This window comes from Dasypus novemcinctus, chromosome 10 (genome assembly GCF_030445035.2).
Source record: "Dasypus novemcinctus isolate mDasNov1 chromosome 10, mDasNov1.1.hap2, whole genome shotgun sequence".
Lineage (NCBI taxonomy): Eukaryota > Metazoa > Chordata > Mammalia > Cingulata > Dasypodidae > Dasypus > Dasypus novemcinctus.
Window position 1 is genome coordinate 31,164,163 of NC_080682.1, and position 23,975 is coordinate 31,188,137.

The 23,975-nt window shown below is 35.2% G+C and overlaps 1 protein-coding gene and 2 pseudogenes across 1 annotated transcript; 1 reads left to right on the plus strand and 2 right to left on the minus strand.

The window, feature by feature from the left end:
• The first annotated feature begins 4,985 nt into the window (after window positions 1-4,985).
• LOC139439915 (olfactory receptor 5G9-like) lies at window positions 4,986-5,896 on the plus strand (annotated as a pseudogene).
• Window positions 5,897-10,092: 4,196 nt separating this feature from the next.
• Window positions 10,093-11,025, minus strand: LOC105746444 (olfactory receptor 5I1-like). Its single transcript, XM_012526530.2, has one exon. It carries the CDS (start codon window positions 11,023-11,025, stop codon window positions 10,093-10,095), a length of 933 nt encoding a protein of 310 aa, XP_012381984.1.
• Window positions 11,026-19,024: 7,999 nt separating this feature from the next.
• Window positions 19,025-19,966, minus strand: LOC101436171 (olfactory receptor 5L2-like; annotated as a pseudogene).
• Window positions 19,967-23,975: the final 4,009 nt, after the last annotated feature.

The window sequence follows — 23,975 nt, forward strand, 5'->3', positions numbered from 1 at the left end:
TAAAAAACATCTAATACTAATCTAAAATACTGGATATCAATTTATGATGGGGCCCACAAACTGCCACAGAGTGCTGGTAAAGGTTTATCTTTTGACCTGGGTTCTGGTGTAGGGATGTTTGAATTTCTGAAAATTCACTTGATGTATACTTATTTTATGATCATTTTCTATGTATATCCTACTTTTAAAAGATTTTCCGAAGACAAAGTCTATACACTATTAGACTGTAAACAATTGCAAGAGATCATTATTATGATTTTTTAAAAATCTCTGGCGTTTCTTGTATACAATATGTTTCCAAAATATGTTTGCAAAGCTAATAAAGCATGACATTTTCATAGAATATTTTCATTAAATAAGTATCCTTTATGTAACTATGAATGTAATGCCTTTCTTATAGAATAGAGCTTTCATTATCAACCTAGGGGCACTTTAGTCTTGTTTCCAGCAGAGAGAGACAATGAACCTCCTTCTCATGCACACTACTTATTTCACAACGCCCATGCCTTGGAGCCAAACTATTTTCTGAAGGAAGCAATTTATAAATAGACAATTGCCAACATGGCGTTATGTTAAGAGCATCAGTGACAATAGGAAAATTATTTAGGTAGGTATGTTTTATTTTCCTTCCTTTTATGTCTCAGATATCTTAAATTATACTTTAAATTTGCTTTCTTCCTGTGTTTTTGATAGTCATTCTCAATTAAAATACAAATAGCCATGGTAGCTGCTGAGGGTAGGGAAAGGGAAGAAGAGATAGGATGTGCCGGTATTTTCAGGACTTGGGAGTTGTCCTGGGTAGTGCTGTAGGGACAGATGATGGACATTATATGCCCTGCCATTGCCCACTGGGTGGACTGGGGGAGAGCATAAACTACAGTGTAAACCATTATCCATGTGGTGCAGTAGTGCTCCAAAATGTATTCGCCAAATGCAGTGAATGTCTCACTATAATGAAAGAGGTTGTTGATGTGGGAGGATTGGGGTGTGGGGGTGGGGGTTATATGGGGACCTCGTATTTTTTTTAAAGTAACATTTTAAAAAATAGAGAAAAATTAAAAATAAAAATAAAATAAAATACGTTAAATCATTAAGTCACTTGGAGATAATTTAGATTATCCAAATTTCAGCAGTATTCACACTCCAACTCAGATTTTAATGGGAGAGGGAGTTATACTACATGATACATGGTGTGGACAGGCAATGGTTTTGGGGAAGTTAAAGTCTGGGTCCTGCCTAAATTCAGCATAGCCTGAGGGAATTTGAATCCCTGGAGACAGGGAAGCACCTGTGGGGAAAACTTGTTAGAAAAGGACTCAAAAAGTGACCAAGGATGACTCCATCTCTTTCAAATATATACCAGAAAAGTAGATAATAGTAGCAAAGCTGTTTAGTAACATAAATAGATACATTTCTTGAGTATACCTGGTGGAAAACTATTGCAATTATTTAGGTGGTTTGAGGTTCGTCTCAATAAATTTCCCACAGGAGTACATTTGGTATTTTAGTATTGGGATCATAACACTAAAAATGGCAATGAAATATGAAAAGGCATTAAAATTGTGGCAAAAATCACTTTTCCCCAAAGCAGAAACATACTAAATTCCCTGATTTTAGTCTGGGTGTTCTAGATTTATAGAAGGCAAGAGAAAAGTCAACAACGACAAACTACATAAAATCAAGAAAAACAACAATAAAATATGTGAACCTTTTACTCCCAGGTGAGGTTTCAGAAGAAACAAAAGATTACCTGGAGCATTGGTGTGCATAAAATACTACATACTACACAAGTTACTTTTCACTGCTTTTATTTATTTATTTATTTATTTATTTATTTATTTATTTTTGAGGTACCAGGGATGGGGATTGAACCTGGGTCGTCATATGTTGGACGTACATGTGCAATCACTGAGCCACATCTGCTCCCCTTAACTGTTTTGAAAATGCAAATTTCACTTAGACTGGTTTAGTGGTAATTAAGTTAAGAGGCAGAATCTTCAGATGATGCGTATTATGATTGTACATTACCTTTAAATATAAATTGACTGTAGATGCTTAATAAACATACAGCAAACTACACACATAGTTGTACTGCAGTGGTTTATGGGTTATCAACTATTGCTCTTGACATGGCCAATATAGAGAGCTTCTCACACAGTTGTTGTTTGTACAGCTTCAGGGACACTAATTTTCTTATTTTCTATTTGCTTTCTGGAAATACACATTTAATACAGCAGTCCTCCATGTCGTTTTTCCTTTACACCAAAAGTAATAATGTGCATATGCCCAGCTGCTATAAATAAAACAGACCACCTCCCAATTTGGCAACACTTGCTATTTGTTCCCCTCTGTCCTGAAGTACTTTTTGAATCCTGCCTTGCATTAAAAGTAAAATTTGCATTAAAAGTTCTAAGTTCTCTTAGAACTCTATGATTCCTTGGGTCACTAATTTCGTGAATTTTCAAGCATATACTTTAACATAAACACTCTATAACATTCTATCAGAATATTAAAGAGAATTAAACTTTTAAAAATGTATACTTCATTACATAGTATTCATGAATCTATTGTGGGAAATTGCTTTGGAGTTAGAAAAACATGTATTTTCAAAAAAATACAATAAAAAAAGACTTTATAGGTTTAACTATCACTTCTAAATGTCAATTCCTTCATCTGTAAAATGAGGTTGTTAGGTTGTCAGAGACAAATCAGGACATATGAGATAATACATGAAAAAAAGATAATATGTGGTGATAGATAATATATGACAAACACCTGATATTTGGTAAGAATTCCAAAATTTTTTGACTTTAAAGTCACATATCTTGGTCCTTAAGGGTCATTTCTTAGAACTTATTTATATTAAATTATATATGCATAATTGTACTTATTTCAGAATTGTTTGTGATCTGAAAATTTATATTAACCAAACGGTTATTAGCAGAGGGTATGTTAAATAAATTAATGCATATAAAAATAATACATGTTCATGATATTTATTTACTTATTAAGTATATTTATTCTGACATTTTTCTTTCAAAAATTTAAAATGTGAAAGTTAATACAACAAAGCCTGGTTATTCCTAGGAAGTGTGATTATGATTAATGTTGGCTACCTAAAAATCTTTAATTTGTTAATATTTTTGAGTATGTGTGCGCATTTATATACTCATGATTGTGCATGAGTTTTTAATGCATATTATGTAGTTAAAATGGGGAAAAAGTCTGTCTCATAGGCCTACCTATATAAAATATCAGATAAATAAATCATATGATTATATCTGCTACTTATTCTGGAGAGACCAAGTGTTGAACACCCAGGGACCAAACACAGTAATAGTATATAGTCTAGAGCATTCAGGAAACAATGTTGTACACTCATGTAGACAGAGCTGTGTTCAAGAAATAAGTCACTAGTTCTGGAGCAGGTACTAACAATTTCTGCTGCTTTTCTGATTTGTATTTTAGGTTTCTTTATTCTTTTTTCCCCTGTCTAATAAAATCATATTACAAAATCAAAAGAGGGTATATGGAACTTTAGTTAAAATTTTCATTTTAATTACATGTATTAATGTACAACACAATGCAAGCAGTGTTTGGGAACATAGTCATGATATTTAGTATTATACTTAATCTCTTATTGGTACTTTTATATAGTTTTTAACACACTCTTCTTCAGTAAAGGAAATGTTATATTTTTAAAGGTGTGTCTACAGGGATAGATCCTTTTGGAAATAGATTTGTATTTTAATCTCTAGATGATTATGGAACTTTTTTGTTCTTTATCTAAACTTCAAACTCCACTGTTCCTATGTTCCTGCAGAAAGAAAGAGTACAGGTGTGCTATGATGTATGATCTAATAGGTTTGGTGAAACGTAACAGTAGGACGTAAAATTCACTGGCATCCCAAGGTCCACCAACTTTATTTTTTAACCAAGAGCTGGCAGATTTCAGAGGTATCAAAGACAAAGAGAGATCAAAGAGTACAATAAAAGTAACGCAACAACTATCAAAATTGGGATGGGGAGCACAATTCAGACATGACTCTATCTGTAGGTATGGGAGTTCACTCTGAAAATTTTTATCCCGTGTCTGTTTGTGAAGAGAAATCACAAAAGTTCTAGTAGACTAGGCAGAGGGAGCACATGGTAAACCACACTTCTCTTCTTGCTTCTCTGAACCCATTCAACCAGCATCTTTGTGATTAGGTCTAAAATGTTCTTCAGAATTTTCTGTGAGTAATAGCAACTTTCTCAGAGAGACTTGGTTACCCTGGCACATTCTTGTTAGTCACCTCAGCTTATTGCTCATCAAGACCACCCTCTTCTCTGGCAAACTCTGCTTTTCTACTTCCACGCATCCTGAATTCTAGGCTCTGCCCATCCCTGGGACAGTGGGACCCGAGGTAGTTTATTGAAGCTTAATAAAACCTGACAGGTTAATGGGGAAAAGAGGAAATACTATATCCAAGAACATGCCGTAGCTCTGCTTACTTCATAATTCTGGATGATCTGGTAGGAAAACTATTGCAATATACCTACACTCCTACTCAACTGTCTTTTTAAAAAAAATAATTTCTTGTCAAAAGATGTGGATTTTCTGGGCTAACTGTTTTAAGAACCATGATCTTGAACCCTTGTGATACCAATTTCTTAATCTATAGTCAGCTTTAGTAAAGATTATCATGGCTACTACATAAGTGGGTATGGAAATAATATGATATAACTTGAATGAAGATGCTGCAAACTCTGTACAGTGCTATAGAAATAGAAGACATATCATCATTATCATTATGATTTCATAGATTTGAATTACTGTGGGTATATTTTCAGTTGAATTGGTTCACTTCAAGCAGTCAAAATACTCCTTTTTTTAATTACTGAAAATGAGAATGGACATGTGGTTAAAATAAGACAGTAAGATAATGTTAACCCTCTGCTTCCACTTCCTTTTTTCAGTACCAGATATTTCATGGATCTGAATGATGGCTGATGAGAACTACACATTGTTTACTGACTTCATGTTCTTAGGATTCTGTTTCAGAAAGGATGTGCAGCAGGTGATCTTTGTGCTCTTTCTTCTGGTTTATGGCACAACTGTGATTGTCAATCTAAGAATGATTATACTAATTAAGATGGACTCCAGACTTCACGCACCCATGTATTATTTCCTGAGCAGTCTGTCTTTCTGTGATGTCTGCTACTCCTCCACTGTCTCTTCTAAAATGCTGGCTGATCTCTTATCTGAGCAAAAGAAGATTCCATATAATGTATGTGCCATCCAGATGTATTTTTTTGGACCTTGGCAGATGTGGAATGTCTCATGTTGGCTGCCATGGCCTATGACCATTATGTAGCCATTTGTAACCCACTTCTTTATATAGTAACTATATCCAGGAAAGTCTGTACCCAGATAGTGGCTGTTGCCTATATTATAGGCTTGGTGGATTCAGACATCCACACTTGCTGCACATTCCTATTGTCATTCTGTAATTCCAATGTCATCAATCACTTTTTCTGTGACATCCCACCTTTACTAGCCCTTTCCTGCTCAGATACAATAATCAATGAGATAGTAATGTTCACTTTCACTGGCTGCATTGTGGGGTGCAGCACTCTCACTGTCCTCTTCTTCCACAGCTATATCATGACTACCATTTTTAAAATAAATCCAACTGAAGGGAAACAGAAAGCATTCGCCACATGTGCCTCCCACTTAACTGCTGTGGGTATATTTCATGGTACACTCTTGTTCATGTATTTCTGGCCAAGCTCAAGTTACTCAATGGGCACAGGAAAAATGGCCTCTGTTTTCTACACAGTTGTGACCCCTATGTTAAACCCTCTGATTTACAGCTTGAGAAATAAGGATGTGAAAGGTACTGAAGCAGGCTAATAAGATAGTGAATTAATAGATGGATCTGGAACCTGGCAAGGGAGTTCATGTGGACATCAGAAACCCCCAGTATGGCTGCAGGAGGAACTCCACTTCTAGAATTCTGCTACCTAGAACAAAGACTTCTTCCTGGGTACAAGGAAAAGCCCAGATGTTCTCTAGAAACTTTATCATTGGGTCCTCACTAAAGAATTGACGAATGGGGTAATCAATCCAAACAGCAAACCACTGAAACCCCCTCCCCTTCCATTAGCAAAGGGGCAGGATAATTAGCAATTTAAGAGCAAGCCTTGATGTTTGAGTGTGCTCTCTCTTTCCTTACTCTCTTGCCTGCGGACCTGTCCTTCGCTCTGTACTCCGTTGTCACCATTTTTCCTCTGCCATGTGGCCACGCAAGTAACCCTGGGGACTTATAATCTATACTGTGGAATTGTAGCTTGTAAATTAGCCTTCTTCATCCCTTTTCATCCCCTTCCTCAGTACCTGGGGCCCCTGCTCTGTTACTTTCTATTATTTTCTCCCATTTCTCCTCCCTCCCTACCTGAATAAATTACTGGCCTAGCTCACTTGGCATGCTCTTGGAATTCATTTCTCCAGCATAGCCAAGAACCTAGATAGAATCCGTAACAGTACCCTGAAAAAAACAATTGACACTAAATTGTGTTCTGTGTGAAACCATCTTTTCTACCCAAAGAATTTATTTAAAGATTCTGAGGGCTGAAGTTCAAGAGTTTTAACATACGGTCCTGCAGCTTTACCAGTATATCCCTCTAAGTATTTCCTTCACTTGTCTTTGTGCCTAAACTGAGTGCATGGGGCAGTTATTACTAGTCTTAGTCTTCCCTCTAAACTAAAAAGTATGGGAGTGGGCTCACCTTGCTATTTTCTTGCCAAAATCCTTTTATATCTTCCATCTTTGTCCCTGAGTATGTCACACTGAGAATTCATGAGTTAAATTCTACAAAAACACCAATTCAACGTACCCTCCTTAAAGTTCTGAATAAAAAAAGTGTTGAACAAAAATAGTTGTTTAGACAAAAGGGAGTTTCAAAGGGCAAAACTTAGTTGCATTTGTGTCCAACCTATGTACTGGTATGGTCCCTATAAATGTTCTCTCATAACACTTAGATATAAATAAACAATTGGAGGCAACGTGAAGGAATCTCCTGTACTAGACTCAAATTTCCATAAAGGCAAGGCCCTTCTCTGTTTAGTTCACCATTATTTTTGCTTTGCTTTTCACAATGCTCAGCTCCAAAATATATCATTCAAAACCATTTATAAATAAATGAATGAGTGAACCCCTGCAAATTCAATGCAAAAAGAGCCTTTACACAAGTGATTGTTGCCCTTAAGACTTCTGTACTGAGATGTTTCAAGGAATGCTCTAGCTAGTGAATTGTTCACAGTTTGGTATACAATGAATTATAGAACAGGTATAAATTGACCTGCTGTAGCTTATCTATCAGAAGGCATACATGTGGGTATAACATCTGGAGTAAAGTTAACACAATTCCTCTGCCAGAAGCTGTTTCTTGCTGCTAACTGTGTTTGTGGTACGGGAAGAAAAGTTCAAGGAGTTTGCATGGATCTACATTTTGCTTAATCAACCACATCAGAAGAATTGTGACACTTGTTCAAAAAGGGAGGAAACAGGATGACTTTCTGTAGCTACAACTGTGAGTTACGATTTGAAAATAATTATCAGATCTGGAGAAGCTGTAAATTTTAAGATATTCAGCTTTTTAAAAATTTGTTTTGTTTTGTTTTTCCTTCAAAAATTGAAGCAGAAACAGAATTATGCTAATTTTGTCAACTGGCCATTATATGGATTTACCATTTAAGTCTTATAAAGGAAATAATCCCATTTCACCCATTGTTACTTTTGTCCTTAGGGAAGCAGGGAGGACGCTCAAAGTACTGAGGACCTTAGCAGTGATTCCCTAATTTGAAGTCAGGTTAAGGTATTCCATCTCCAATTTAATTTACTCTATTACAAGTAATTATTAAATATATTCATGATTATAAATACTAAAATTACTCATGTTATTTGAATTTGACACACTGCCTATCTTTCACACATGTGTAGGAAAAAGATATTCTTCACATTTTCTATACCTTTTAAAGATATTGATTTAATAGCCTTTACATGGGCAGAAAGCCAGGAATTTTTTTGTTTGTTTTTGTTGTTATGTTTGTAAAATTGATAAAGATTGGAAAGCGTTTAAGAAAAGAAGTTGGACTTCAGAGTGACACAAATCTGAGCTAAAATATGTACACTACCATTTACCTGATAGCTGTGTGATCTTAGTCAAGAAAATTTACCTTATTAGACCTCAGTTCCCTCATCTGTTTGAGATTTTTAAAAAATCTATTTAATTATGGTGTCAGACATTATTTAAAGGATCAAAAGATGCTAATTATTATTACAGGAACACATATTTTCAAAGAGAGTTTCCAAGATTATATAGAGCTCTTAACAATGATCTCCCTACCCAGGGACAGTAACCCTATTGCTGGAAGAAAAGGTATATTTTTCATAACATCATCTCATGAAAAGGAGCCTTCCAGCTACATCTTCTATGCTTTTTAGAACTGGTTCACTTCTGCATACTTCTGTTGTAGATGCCAGCCTGGGCCCAGGTTTATAGCTCTCTGCTCAGCTATTTTAGGGCTTTTTCTTCCTGACCCATTCCCAAGAAGTGAGTTAGATAATTAATCCGAGACTACATGATTTTATGATATCCCATGTGACTCTATCCCCAGATCTGTGAACAAAGTGACACCCTTAGCTTCAAAAGAAACAGTAGCTATCTATTTTAACTGACCCATGCACTTCGGAGAATATTTCCTGCTCAGTATTTAGGAATAAACAATTGGTTTTTATCAGCCTCAGAGAACAATGAATTCCAGTCTTCACTGTTGAAAGCAAAAACTGGTCAGAGCTCTGCCCTTTGAATGATCTTGTGAAAATAGATCCCAAAGCAGTGAATGGAACTGTGGTATGGAATTAGAATCCAGCATAAATTTTCATTGTTAGAAGGCTTTCTTCTCTAGTTCATCCTCTCTCCTCACCTTTTAGTTTAGCACTTCCTTTAGAATTTCCAGCCACACCTTCTCTATGTGCATTTGAATAGACAAATAAACCCAACAATACGCCAGATTATATCCCACCCTTCATAGGTTCTAGTGTCGATCTCTGGCTCTAAAAATACACCATTCCACAGAACAATGCATTGTTTGCTTACCAAGAAATAGACTTCAGACTGAATGTATTTTTGACAAACTCTTCTTTGAAACTGTTTTTAATTTAGTCAATATTTGCAAATTGGTGTCAAAAAAAGCTACCATGTTAGGCAACCTATTTAAAGTCAATTATATATTCAGTGCACTTGAGAATGTACCAAAAATACTACAAGAGAGAGAAACAGTTTCTTCCTGTTTGAGGCATATAATCCAGGTTAAAAACAGTCAATAATAAACTTCCTTAGGTTTATTTCATAAAGATTCAATCAGTATCTATACTGGGTTGGATCTTGTGATAAAGAAGCAAGGAATCAAAGAATGAATAAGGAGTTAATAAGTGTATTAGGGGGATATATAACAGTCACAAAGAGCTACAAGGCAAGGTAGAAAACACTGAGGTCTTAAAAGAAAGTGTACATTAGATTCCAGTGAAGTTCAAAATACAAGCTATCATTTGAAAATTAAAGGAAGTTTCAGGAAAGAATCATGTGGAGTTACTATTTGAGCCGTTGTTAGTGTTAGCAGAATTTGAAAAACTAAGTTACAATGCACGCATATGTAAAAAGGAACAAAAATTAGAAAAGAGACTCAGTGAATTTATTTTCTTTCACAAAAGGAATTATGATATGTCAATGACTTAGCCAATATTGTTATTGTGATGGGAGCTTAAAGTGAGAAGATACAATGAGTAAGAATATGAAATGTAAGAGATAAAATGAAGTTTAAATTTGCCTCTGAAATACATATTTAGAATTTCAACTTTAAAATGATAAAAAGACATACTATAAGTGATGTGAGAGTACCCTGACTTGCTTGTTAGTCCCTGGCCCCATTCTGTGGTTGGTAATGGTCTCATTACCTGCAGATTTGGTGAAATATTCATATTAAAATGAATTTTCCATCAATTCTAACCACACAAGGAAGGTTGTGAGGTCCAGTTTTATCCTTTTCTAAGAGAGCAATTTCAAGCTGATCATTCTTCTGAAAGCATTTTTGACATCTTTGTTCCTTAGACTATAAATCAGAGGATTCAACATAGGTATGATCAATGTATAGAACACAGAGGTCACTTTGTCAATGTCCAGTGAGTGACCTGTGCTGGGGCGCAAATAGATGAAGATTAAGGTACCGTGGTAAATAGTGACAACGATCAGATGGGAAGCGCAAGTGGAGAACCCTTTCCTTCTTCCCTCGGCAGACCCTGTCTTGAAGATAGCTGTGATGATATAGACATAAGAAAGAAGAACTGTTAAAAGACAAATAGTTTCAACCAAACTAGCGAAAACCACCAGAACCATGTCATGAATGTAAGTGTCAGTGCAAGACAGAGAGAATAATGGGGAGATATCACAAAAGAAATGGTTAATTTCTTTGGAACAGAAAGACAGATGAAATGTGTTAGTAGTGTGTATAATTGAGCTCATGGTGCCCCCCAAAAATGCTCCAATTGCAAGCTGGCAACAAACTCTCTTGGACATAATAACGGTATAAAGTAGAGGGTTGCATATTGCTATGTACCGATCATAAGCCATGGCAGCCAAAAGGAAAGATTCTGTATCAACCAAAGAACAGAAAAAATATAACTGTGCAGCACATCCATAGTAAGAAATGGTCTTCTTATCAGAAACCAAGTCCACAAGTAATTTGGGAGTAATGACAGAAGAATAACATGCATCAATGAAGGACAATGTGCAGAGGAAAAAGTACATAGGGGTGTGCAAATAAGAACTGATTATGATTAAACAGATCATCCCAAGGTTCCCCATCAGGGTCACAGCATAGATGGAAAAAAACACAGCAAAAAGAAGACTCTGAAGTTCTGGGTGGTCACTAAATCCCAAGAGAAAGAATTCAGTCTTCATAGTGCCATTGTCCTCCTCCATATCTCTACGGTGATCCTGGATTTTTGGAGCTATGGCAGAGTAATGATGATGACATTAGTAATAACCTAGACACTTACCGAAAACAAACAAAAAAGGTTAAAAGAAATAGAGCAGTAATCCTAAATTCACCTGGGCATCCAGATAGCACCTAGACATGTTTACAGTTGGATAATTGGTGCGGTATAATGCATAGGTTTTCAAATATTTTAGTGGTGAAATCCTGCAATTTTTAAATAAACTCCTAGTTTTGCATCACTTATTCCTGAAAGCTATTTGTTTCTATTAAATGGCACCACCATCAAGCAAATTTCTGAACTCTAAACCTGGGCTTCATCCATAATTTTTTCAACATTCTTATCCACTACATCCAATGCATCAACAATTCCACAACTAAGCTATCTCATCTCTATCCACTCTTCCCAATCCCTACCATCATACCAGTCAATGTCTCCTTCACCTCTGCCCTAGACTGTTGCTCTCCTCTCCTTATCATCTTCCCCAAATGCAATCTGATCTGATTCAATCCATTTTGCTCACATCTGCCCTCTTCCAGCCATATAAACTCCTAACACATTAAGATCTTGCCTTCATTAGCATTGCTGGATCTAAAGGAAAGTTGCCACCCCTGAAATAATGAAACCACACAGAATTGTTGGTTTTGTGCAAAGAAAAAATTCCATTATTTAGTTATCTCAGCTCTTTGACAGAGTTTAGTTTAGCTAATCTAACAGGATTTGAACTCCCATTAACTCTCCCAGAGCAGTGCTTTTGTGTAGTGCTGTTATATGAACCATGTCCGTCAGAGCCTTTGCACATGCAATTTCTTCTGGCAAAACCTCTTCTTCCCACTTTTATTATTTTCATGCCATACTTTCAATACCAACATAATTAAAGCCCTTTTTATTCAACATCTCAAACTATGTCATAGCTGCCAATTTTAAAGAGTATTATTTCATAAGTAACTCTTATGTCACAAGTAGTGCACTTGATTTCTCCATCCCATAAGATAGTTTTGAATCTTTTGTCTTAAATTCATACCTTTTTTGACTTCTAAACATGTCTCTTGAGTTGCCTGTATAGTTCAATATACCTTTACTTAGTCTCCTTCCCAGACTGTTGCACTTTCCCAGGGCTTCATTATTTACCTGCTTCTTTCCTCATCATGTACAATATCTCTAGTTTATTTTGTCTTTTCTTATATTACCATATGTACAATGAAAAAAATCATATTTTCACTCCAAAATTCAGTTCCAGCTGAACCATATTCTCTATTTCAGGGCATATTTAAATGACAGTATCCATTTGGATATATGCAAATTTCATATAATTAAAGCATATCTAAAACATGATTTATACACGTTGAAAGATTTCACTTCCTACAATTTATTCTATTCTGTAATCCCTATCTTGAAATATTTCTCTACCATCCACACTACTGGTACAAATAAGAAGCTTTACCTAACTAAAACTTAGCCAAGAAACCATTGACTCATTCTTGTAAATATGGCAAATAGGCAAACTTTTCTCTTTATTATCACTCCATTATTTAACTGTAGTACTTTATCCTCATTTGAACCTCTTCATTGGTCTCATTCCCTCTAGGCTTTCTCTACCCTACCTCTAAACATCCAGCAAAATCTATCCATGTATCATTGTCTAAGTAAGACCTGTATAAAATGGATTTATTATGTTACCTTCTTACTTAACTCTTTCAGTGCTTCTGTCTCCTTCAAGCTCAGAATTTAAACACCTTCAAATTTGATATTATTTATATTTATTTCCTCTTTTCATTCTATCTATACCATCTCAAACCTTATCTCACAACATTACCAACTCTTAATCACCCCAATTTTTCACAGGTTCTTAATAAATCTAAATGCCCTTATTAAAATTGCTAATTCACATAATATTTCTTTCATAGTGCTTATACTTGTTCAAGTTCTTCTAATTTCTATAATATATTTTCCATATGTTTAATCAGCCTATATATCACATACATTTCCTCAGTTACTGTTTTTAAAATCAACCATCTATAATAAAAACAGAATCAGTAATATTTAAAAAGTCATCTATAAATTTAGAGCAAATAAAGAAATGTATTTGAGGAACTATTATCTGGGACAGAGAATGAAATAAAATCCAATAATAATTATGAATTCTGGAATATTATTCCAGTTTATTTTTCTACCTTTATTTCTTTTCTGACTAGATAAATTAGGTGAGTTCTAGGCAAATGTGGACTGATTACATTGGGTTGCATAGCTCTGCTATAAAATTGCAGGGGAAGAAACTAGAAATTCTGTATCATTAGCATAATAAATATCTCCCCTAAAACTTGTCTTTCCAGAATATGGAACTGAGATAGGTATAACAGAATATAAAATGATTAAGTAGGTGTCATTATTTCCTATCAGCTCAAAGTGCTACATTTGATACAGAAATATTATTTATAAACTAAGTTAAATTTCATTTAGGGTATGTGGGCAAGAACAGGGAAGTTTATTTCTTTCACCACAGAATTAGTGGCTTATGATGAGGTGATTAAAAACATAGACCCTAAAGGTAGAATACTGGGCTTATTATTAAAAACATTATTGGTTAATTTTCTGATACATAAAGTATATACTATTGTAGTGTTAGCATTGTGATGATGATTAAATGAGCTAATGATACATATGGATTATTTTAAAGAGTGAATGAAACATACCAAACACTCAGTAAATATTAGCTGTTACTATTCAATGGTTGGGCCAAGTTAGAGTTTCACTAGATATTAGTATTTGTTCATTTTTCTCTCTTTTTTTTTTCAATTTACTTTTATTTTTATTATTACTTTTTTAAAGATACATAGATCACACAAAATGTTACACACCCCCACTCTCCCACATTAACAACTTTTTAAATTAGTGTGGTACATTCATTGTGTTTGATGAGTACATTTTGGAGTTTTGCTATACAGTATCGGTTTTGTTTATGTTGTAGTTTACACTCTCTCCCAGTCCATTCAGTGGGTTATATTTATTTAATTTTGTAACAACAAGATTATGCACTGTTTTCTAATAAAAAGGCTTAATTGGAGAGAGATAGCATTATTGAGCTCCCTTTGGATTTCTGCTTTCCTGAAATACATGATTCCCTCATTAGAAAATATCGACTTGGAAGCATATGTATTCCTGTCTATATAAACACAGTTGAATTTAAACTGACCAAGGTGAGAAGCAATGGCCACTTTAGTGAAGGTGAGAGAGAAATAAAATTAAATCCAGTGTCCAGAAAGTAAAAGGTGGAAGGAAGTGCTTCTCTCTTGTGTCATTCTCTATTTTGGTAATTGTGAAGAACAAACCTTGAGAAACAGTAGGCAGTAAAGAAAGAGGCTCATTTTTAGGATCAATATTCAAATAAGTTTGGGGTCTGGGAATACCCATCTCTGCTGAAGGTAGTTTTTCACCAAAACCCCTTATTTCTTATCATAGAATTATGTTGGGAAGAAATCATTTAGACAATTTATATAGAGTATTACTAGTAGTGATGTTTCAAAGAAGTTATAAACATCAAGACTGAAAGAAATTTGAAGGATGCAAAAATGAAATATGAGAAGCCAAATAGAAAAATGAAGTGAAACAAAGATTGAGAAAAAAAGAGAGGTGTCAATTAATGTTCTATGCAATTGTTAGCTTGCAAAAGTTTCTGAATGCTTTCCTGCAACATGTTCTCATCTTTTTTTATTTTCTTAAAACCAGGCCCCCACCCCAATCCCAGTCCTTTCACTTGTTTGTCAATTGTTGGCATCAGTGTATTACCATAACATAGAATAAATAATATGATATAAAAAACATGGGTCAGCCTCAATTGCTATTTAAATCAGTTTAACTTTTAATAAGAGCTAATGGGTTTAGATTTAGAGTCCTAACCAGACACCATTAATGCTGACAGTTGCCCAATGAAAACATATGTTAAATGTATTTGATTGTTTTTGTTGTTTTTATAACCTGTCTTCTCCCAGTTTCCTTCCAGAACATCAGTTTTCTCTGTATAAACTAAGTGAAAAAAGGAGATGAGCCTTTAACACACAAATCTAGTGCAGTTATTCTATGATTCTGTCACATTACTTACCAGGTTAATACCTCTCTACATCCACCTTTTTAATACACTGTCCAAAGCCTCAGTTTGTTTCCTAGTGGTAAACTCAAGTTTGAAATGGAGAGACAAATGTAAAAAAAAAGTTCCTTGTAACATTGTCAGAATCCATTTGTGGAAAGATTTCTCTTTTTGTAGAAGAAATTTTTGCCTCCCATAGGGAAGCTGTGGTTCCTTAGGAAAATGAATATGTATTTATCCTTTGCTTTGAGACTGTTAAGATCATCTTCATGATGCCACACCAGATTTCAAGGCCCTAAGCTCCCATATCCAAATTCCAAAGGGAAAAGATGGGTAAACAATTAAACACTTTTATTTAGAAATTGATTAATCAGCAAGCAAAATGATGTAATGTGTTTTTCTACGTCTTGAGAATTCCCCAAAGAAGTATATATTGGCTTTCAGAGAAAATTAGATTATAATATTTGTTATATATTTTGATTTAACCAGCTCAAAATAATTTATTATAGAAATATTGGAATATTCTATATGAAGGGATGGTGAAATAAACTGGGTGAAAACAAAAATTTACCTAGCTAACCATCACAAGATAAAAAGATCCTGACATTCAATATGTCTAAAGAGAACAAATTGAAAAGGAAGCTAATCACTCTGATGTATTTTATGATATATTTTTATCTGTGTTCAAAGTGATTTCTTGTAATCCAAGGCAGGTACAGATCAGGAAGTCTTCATTCAATCCATTTGTGTATGTCTTATATAATGGGTCCAACCCTGCCCTAAGTATAAAATAGAAAAGTCAGATGATTTAAACTGGGTATTAATGATTTTGTCAAGTACAGAACAGTGAATAAGAGAAGAGAGAGAAAAAAAGTAATTCCATGGAAATAACAAACTCTGGGTCATGCTTGAGGAGGTGAAAATGAAGTTTAGAGATAATCTGTTTCCAAATGAATAACATATACTGTTCCAGCAAAGCCCAGAGTTTTGAACTGCAGAAGAAACCCAACATGGCACTCAGAGAGGAGAAGAGATTTATTATGCATGGGCCTGGAGGAGAGTAAATCTTCAAATTTTGAGCCCTGTTTCTCAGTTTCCATGTGTTTATATTGGATTTCATGTGGGATCATCATGATTTTTGCTCATTGGTTAATGCGTTGCTGGGCAAAATTTTGCAAGTCGGGTTACAGAAGCAGAATGCAGGTGCAAGGCCAGGCTTTTGCAGGCTTATTTACAGAAGGGGGTGGCAGGAGTCATTCATTTCATATTTTCCTGCTAGGCTATGATTTCACAGGCTGATTTAGAGAAGCAGGCAGGAGAGCCTTGTTAGATATTTTTGCAAGTTTATGCTTTTTATTTCTCAATAACATGACTGCAAAGATATATTTATTTTTGGCTAATTAGGACTTGCATTCTTCTTCATGGGGAGTGAATTTTATTCTCTGATAAAGAAGATACTTTAATGTGTCAGACACCTTTTGGGTGCCAAACTTTTTTTTTACCTTTCAGAAAAGCAAAGATTTTTTTTCTGAAAATAAATGAGAGACTTACAAGCTTTTTTTTTTTAAAGATTCATTTATTTATTTATCTTCCCTTCCCCCCTGGTTGTCTGTTCTCTGTGTCTATTTGCTGTATCTTCTTCTTTGTCTGCTTCTGTAGTTGTCAGCGGCATGGGAATCTGTGTCTCCTTTTGTTGCGTTGTCTTGCAATGTCAGCTCTCCACGTGGGTGACACCATTCTTAGGCAGGATGCACTTTCATGCTGGGCAGCTCTCCTTACGGGGGCGCACTCCTTGTGCATGGGGCTCCCCTATGCGGGGACACCCCTGTGTGGCACGGCACTCCTTGCATGCATCAGCTCTGCGCGTGGGCCAGCTCCACACGGGCCAAGGAGGCCCAGGGTTTGAACCACGGACCTTCCATGTGGTAGATGGACTCCCTAACCACTGGGACAAGTCCGCTTCCCTCCAGATATATTCTTTCTTTGATGTGCACTCAGTGTGAGTTCATTATTCTCAGAAAAGTGGAGGTCTTTACCTGTGAGGTGACTTTGGGTCTGAGGAGAAACTTCTATTTTTAAGCTTTTTGTGAAGCTGAATCTAACACAGATGGCCTTTTTCCTAACAGCCTGTAATGAGTCTTTATACACATTATGTGCTGTATTAGTCAGCCAAAGGGGTGCTGATGCAAAATACCAAAAATTGGTTGGTTTTTATAAAGGGTAATTATTTTAATTATTTGGGATAGGAGCTTACAAATACCAGACCATAAAACATAAGTTACGTCCCACACCAAAGTCTATTGTCATGTGTTGGAGCAAGATGGTTGCTGACATCTGTGAGGGTTCAGGCTTCCTGGTTTCCTATGTTTCTGGGGCTTGTTTTCCTCTGGGTTCAATGTTCCTTTCTTCCTGGCGCTGGCTTCTCTTTCCACAATGAGCTTACTTCCCGGGGTTCCAGCTTAAGTCTTCATCATCAAACTCCAACATCAAAAATCCAAAATCAGAATCCCTCAACTCTGTTCTTTGCCATGCCTTATATCTGTGAGTCCCCACCCCTTGTAGGATGAGGACTCAATGTCCTAATCATAACTCAATCATGAACAGGTACAGATCAGATTACAACATAATCCAATATCTATTTTTGGAATTCATAACCATATCAAACTGCTACATATGCTTATCTCTCAGAACGATGAAGAGGCACATAGTTATTCACACTAAAGTGATACTGTGTGTCCCTTAAGTCTTAATAACAGGAGTGATGTAGGTCCTGGATACTCCAAAGATATCATCATTTATTCAGATAATGAAGAATTAAGGTAAAATGAAGTGTCAAAAGAAAATTGAAAGCATAGGGAAACGGACTTTGGCCCAGTGGTTAGGGCGTCCGTCTACCATATGGGAGGTCCGCGGTTCAAACCCCGGGCCTCCTTGACCCGTGTGGAGCTGGCCATGCGCAGCGCTGATGCGCGCAAGGAGTGCCTTGCCACGCAAGGGTGTCCCCCCCGTGGGGGAGCCCCACGCGCAAGGAGTGCGCCCGTGAGGAGAGCCGCCCAGCGTGAAAAGAAAGAGCAGCCTGCCCAGGAATGGCGCCGCCCACACTTCCCGTGCCGCTGACGACAACAGAAGCGGACAAAGAAATGAGACGCAGCAAATAGATACCAAGAACAGACAACCAGGGGAGGGGGGGAAATTAAATAAATAAATCTTTAAAAAAAAAAAAAAAGAAAGCATAGTAACAATATTAGATAATTATTTAATCAACTGCAGTATTCCATATGTAACACTAATAATTAACATTCAATATTCATTTAATAGTCACAATATCGTTATGATACTTAGAATATTATCTCTATTTTTGGTAAGAGAAATTTCTAAAATTTATTATTTTAAACCTTGCAAAGGAAAAGGGAGTAAATAAGAAGATAACAATCAAAAAAGGATGAAAAAATAATACCCACAAATAATATAAAACCATGGGATATGTAGTACATAATTTAAAATAATATGAAAGAAGTGTATATTTATTTCCTGGAAGAAAAATGAAGTCAATTTAATAAGAAGGGTCACATCTATTAAGATTGTTGTAAAGACATATCTCCTGAGTTGCACTTTGTTTGAATTAGTTTTGCTTAGACCACAAAAGTTAAAATTTAAAAAACATCTCCCACACCCCACTCAAAATACATGGGAATTGGAGAAGAACAGTAAAGGTGGCAGGTGTATTTGAATTATGCTTTCTCCAATACTGGGTATTTTAAAATAAGGTTCAAGGCAAGTAGACATTTAAGAAAGATACATGGAACCAAGCTCTTAAAAGCCATCCCACTTTACCATTTCATCCCCATCCACCCAAACACAAGCTCCTCCTTAAACCTTTCATTTGAAACACTGAGTCCAGCTAAGGAATTGGCCCCTCAAAGAGTAATTTGAATACCACCATTTTCCTGACAGCTGCTGTCACGTTCTTGTTCCTCAGACTGTAGATCAGGGGGTTCAGAATGGGAATCACTACAGTACAGAACACCGTGACCACTTTATCAGTTTCCAGACTGTACTCAGAACTGGGCCTGCAATAAAGGAAAAGGATTGTTCCATGGAAGATAATGATGGCTGTGAGATGGGAGGCACAGGTGGAAAAGACTTTGTGCCTTCCTTCTGCAGAGTGCATCCTCAGGATGGTGATTAGAATAAACAAATAGGAGGTAAGGATGATTGCAATGATCTCATTGAATGTGGCCACAATGTACACCACCAGTTTATTTATAGACACATCAGTGCACACAAGAGAAAAGAGAGGGGGTAAATCGCAGAAGTGGTTAATCACATTTGATCTATATGATAAGATCTCAAGAGCTAAACACATGTGTACCAGAGAACACCCTACTCCACAGATAGAGCAAGCAGAAACCAGTCCTATTCCAAGCTTCTGGGACATTATCACCATGTACAGCAGTGGCTAACACATGGCCACAAAGCAGTCATAGGCCTTTACAACCAGCAGGATGACCTCTGTGATTGCATAAGTACCAAATAATTAGAATTGCACCATGCAACCCAGAAAGGATATCGTTTTGTCCTTGCTTAAGGTATTGGTCAGCATTTTAGGTACAATAATGGTGGAGGAGCAGAAATCCTCAAAGGACAAGTGACTCAGGAAAAAGTACACGGGGATGTGAAGCTGAGAGCTGGCCTGGATCACTGTGATTATGCCCAGGTTGCCCACCACAGTGACTCCATAGTTGAGAAGGAAGACCAGGAAGAGGAAGACACTCAGCTCAGGGAGGTCTGACAATCCCATGAGAATGAACTCTGACACAAAGCTGCGGTTTCTCTTCTCCATTTGTCACTACATTGCATGTCTGGCAAAACAAGTGAAATTTTTGTCTGTGTCCTAAGAAGTGAAAACAATGGTTTTTTTTTTTTTTAATTTATTTCAGAGATATAGAGCATTTATATCACAATATTTTAAGGTGTGTAAGAAAATAAAATAAATATAAATGCCAAAATTCTCATCAGAGGGCATTGGGCAAATATAATTTAAGTTGGGAGAAAATTTAAATGACACCCAAACATTATGTACCACAATAGATTGATATGTTCTATGAAGTTAGACTGCTTGGTAGATTTTATACAGATTCACTGTTAGGATGTACAGCCACATGGAAATTAACACCTGTTCCTTGAAGACCTTAATATTATCTGTCCAAATCTGGATTAGGTCTGCTGTGATACTTTGTAATACACAATTTTTTAGTTCAGTCTATCAGTAACATCAATTTAGAACAGAATTGATTTTCTACAATTTTATTGTTGGGGGGGTGTGAGATCTTTTTTGAGATTCATGAAGATGAAGTGTCTGTACATTAATATGACTCAAAATGAGAGAAAAAAAAGATAGTTAAATACACACTAAAAGACAATCACTTTTGCTTATCAAATAAACAAAGTGATTTTACTAACTATATTGGTCAAGGTCAGCAATGATTCAGAATTTGCAAGTTCTGGTATAAACTGGGAAGCAGTTAGGTGACGTATACTCAAAGCCAAAACCATAAAAGCTAAGTGATATTTTTGAGGAGAATTTATGATAATCTAATATAAGAATGGTTTAAATATATTGACAAAATTACAATAAAAACATGTTCAATGTGCCATTGCAGCATTATTTATGAAATTCACAGAAGGAAAAACTTAAAGGACAGAAATTGTTAAGCTGTGGTTTACCATAGCTTTGATGGAAAATTATGCTGATTAAAAGTGCTTTGAAGATGGCTAGTTAAAACACAATACCTAATAGCAAACATGATATATAGATGGAGATGGAGATGTTGATGCAGATGCATTTGTATATGTCTGAACAGAGAAAGATATATGCTGCCATATTTATTTGGCTACATGCCATACTGATAAATATTTTACCCACATAAAATGAAATAGTGAAAACTTTCCCAAGTTATATCAAAGAATAGTATCTGGGAATGTTGCATATTCTGTGTGAGAGCTGCTATCAGACTTTTACTTTTTTAAATTTAATTTTAATTTTTTTTTTCCTATCAGACTTTTAAAGAAAAGGTACACAGAAATTCAGGACTTTTACTCTCTATTCCCCCTCTTAGACACAGAAAGGGTACATATCTGACTTCATAGACAGATGTGTAATGGAAATCAAGTGAAGAGCATCTGGACTAGAAATACACCCAGCCTGAAAATTTCCCCATATCTTGGACTAAATTTAAAAAGATGACTAAATTGTCATCCTCTAGTCATAGTATTCTAATTCTGACCAAAAAATTAGTTATTTTCCTGCCCCAGAACAAAATGAAAATAAACTTGGAAATGTTCTTTCAAATTTTCTAGGCTGATACGAGAAAATTTGACTATGTTAAATAAAATAGAAATGGTAAAGGTATACTTTCCCTTTGTTGAGCAGAGATAATTCACATGTTCATGACTGCCCATAAGCATAATAAGCACATTAATTCTACCATCAGAATTAGAGTAACATTTAAAGAGCATCTCCATGGTCATCTTTTCTGGATTCCGTGAATAATATTCATGTAGAAGAAGGAAGAAAGGGAAGAGAGTAAAGATGCACTAGTAGATTTTGCATTACAGAAGAAATTGGTTCAATTTCCCATCCACTATCTCTTATTACTGACAGGAATATTCCAAGCCATAATTGTCTAGGAATATAGGTTCTGTTAAAAGATATTCTAATTAAAGGAGATCTGAATTAGGTATACTTTTTAAAAATAGTTTTTTGCTCTGAATATATATTTATTTCCATTTTCAAGTGACCAGAGTCTAGTTATAGCTTACAAACCTAATGGATAGACATTTCCTTCTTGGTCCTGAAGATGTCAGGATGTGTACAGAAAAGAGTTAATACTTTACACTGTACTTTAAGCTCTTAGGAAATAGATCCCTTAAGGATATCCAAACATTTATTAGTCTCCATGGAATGCTAAAAGTGAAAAATAAAAATGAAAGTAATTCTATAAATGGTACAAAAAAACAAATAATAATTAACCTTTCTGGTATATCATGAGGAATGTTTTTAAATACCCTAATTTGTGAAAAAAATATTTGAAACTAAAGGTCTCCTTCAAAATTCCTTGGTGTCTTATGGAATTCTACATGTCATTATTGTATATATGAGCTACATCTTATATATCATTCTGAAATTACATGAATATTTCTTATGAACTTTCCCTTTCTCATAGTATTACAAAATTTCCTATCTTTCTGCAGGCCATACTGTCAAAAGCCTCATCAGAAAGGCAAAAATTCTCCTAATCAAAAAACTGTATTACACTTATTGAGCACTTTTTATGTAGTTCAAACTGTCCTGAATATTAGACAAATCTTCATTTTATCTTCTTAAAAACTTGCCAACAGATCCTACATACTATACAAGTTTTAACTAATTTAACTATCATAATAACTTAATATGAGGTCAGTTCTCCTTTACACCTATCAAATATGCCTATCTATCAAGAGTTGACTGAGGCATAGAGAGAAATAAATTGGCCAGTCAAAATCATAGCATCATGTTGCTCTATGACTCACGCTGAAAAAGCCTGGAGACAGTGCTGAAGCTGCATTTTCCCAAATGAATCTACATTGTTGGCAGCCTTTAAATGAATCCACCTCAAAAATTTTCTAGATTTTTTTCTCCATAGTATCAATCTAGGCCATTGTTTTCAAACTTTGTGTATCCCCATATGTACTCAAAGTCTTTTCAAGATGTACATGAACAAAAAGTAGTTTCAAGTAAAGCAGTTATCATATTCTCAACTATCATAAAATGTGTTCCTAAAACAGATCTGCCAGAGAATGTACCTAAAGTCGAGGAGACATTCTGGTTCTCCTTCCCACTCTCCTTCTCACAAGTTACAAAAGAAAGAAATACTTTCACCAACCTATATGTTATGATAAACCCCTTGAGTAGAAACCTGAGGACCAAAACAAAGGTCTAACTTGTGATATTGTGCGTGAGGCCTTTTACAGTTTTTAATTCTTCAATCAAGTTGCCTTATACTCTTGGACAGGATTTTCCCCATTGTTTGTCTCATATGTATTGCTTTTATGTCAAAGTATATCACTATATTTAGAGAATCTTGGCTCATTTGATGATATTAGTATTGGTTTTTAAAAATTTAATGATCCTGTTTCTTCTATTTCTTAGCTTTTGTTACATATTCTACTTCTATTGAAGGAAATTCTCATAGTAGTCAAGCAAAGAGACTGTCGAAAAATTTACTGATTTATTTTATCTTATAAAATAATGAGTCATGGCAAGCAGGAGGATCTATACAATTTTTTCGGTCAAAATTAGAAATGAGATGAATTATTATTATCATTTATTTAAAAATTTATTTGAATTGGAAATTGAGTCAGATTTTTTAAGGCAGAGGATAAGTCAGATTCCTACGTATGTATTACAGTTTATTTATCCATTCCCCAGTCAAGAGAGTATCTGTTTGCTCTCAGTTTAGCTGGTGATGAATACAGTGTCTATAAAACTGTGCATAAAGATTTTTACATGCACAAAATATACATTTTGCTTGGGTAATACCCACAATGTGGAGTTTGGGTCTTATAGTAAGTGTTTGTTTAACTTTAAAGTAAAATGTCAAACTGTAATCTAAAGGGACTCTATCATCTAGCATTTACACCAGCAATGTTTAAAAATTCTGGTTTCACAACACTTTGTATTGCCATGTTATTGTTTATATTTATGACATTTTAAAAATGTGGCCACTCCATTAGGTCTTTAGTTGTATCTTATTTTTTTATAGTAAATTTCATTTTAAAGTAGTTTTAGGTTAGCAGAACAATTGCACAGA

Coding starts and splice junctions, on each gene's coding strand:
- LOC105746444 (XM_012526530.2), bottom strand. CDS start 11,025: ATGGAGGAGGACAATGGCACTATGAAGACTGAATTCTTTCTCTTGGGA.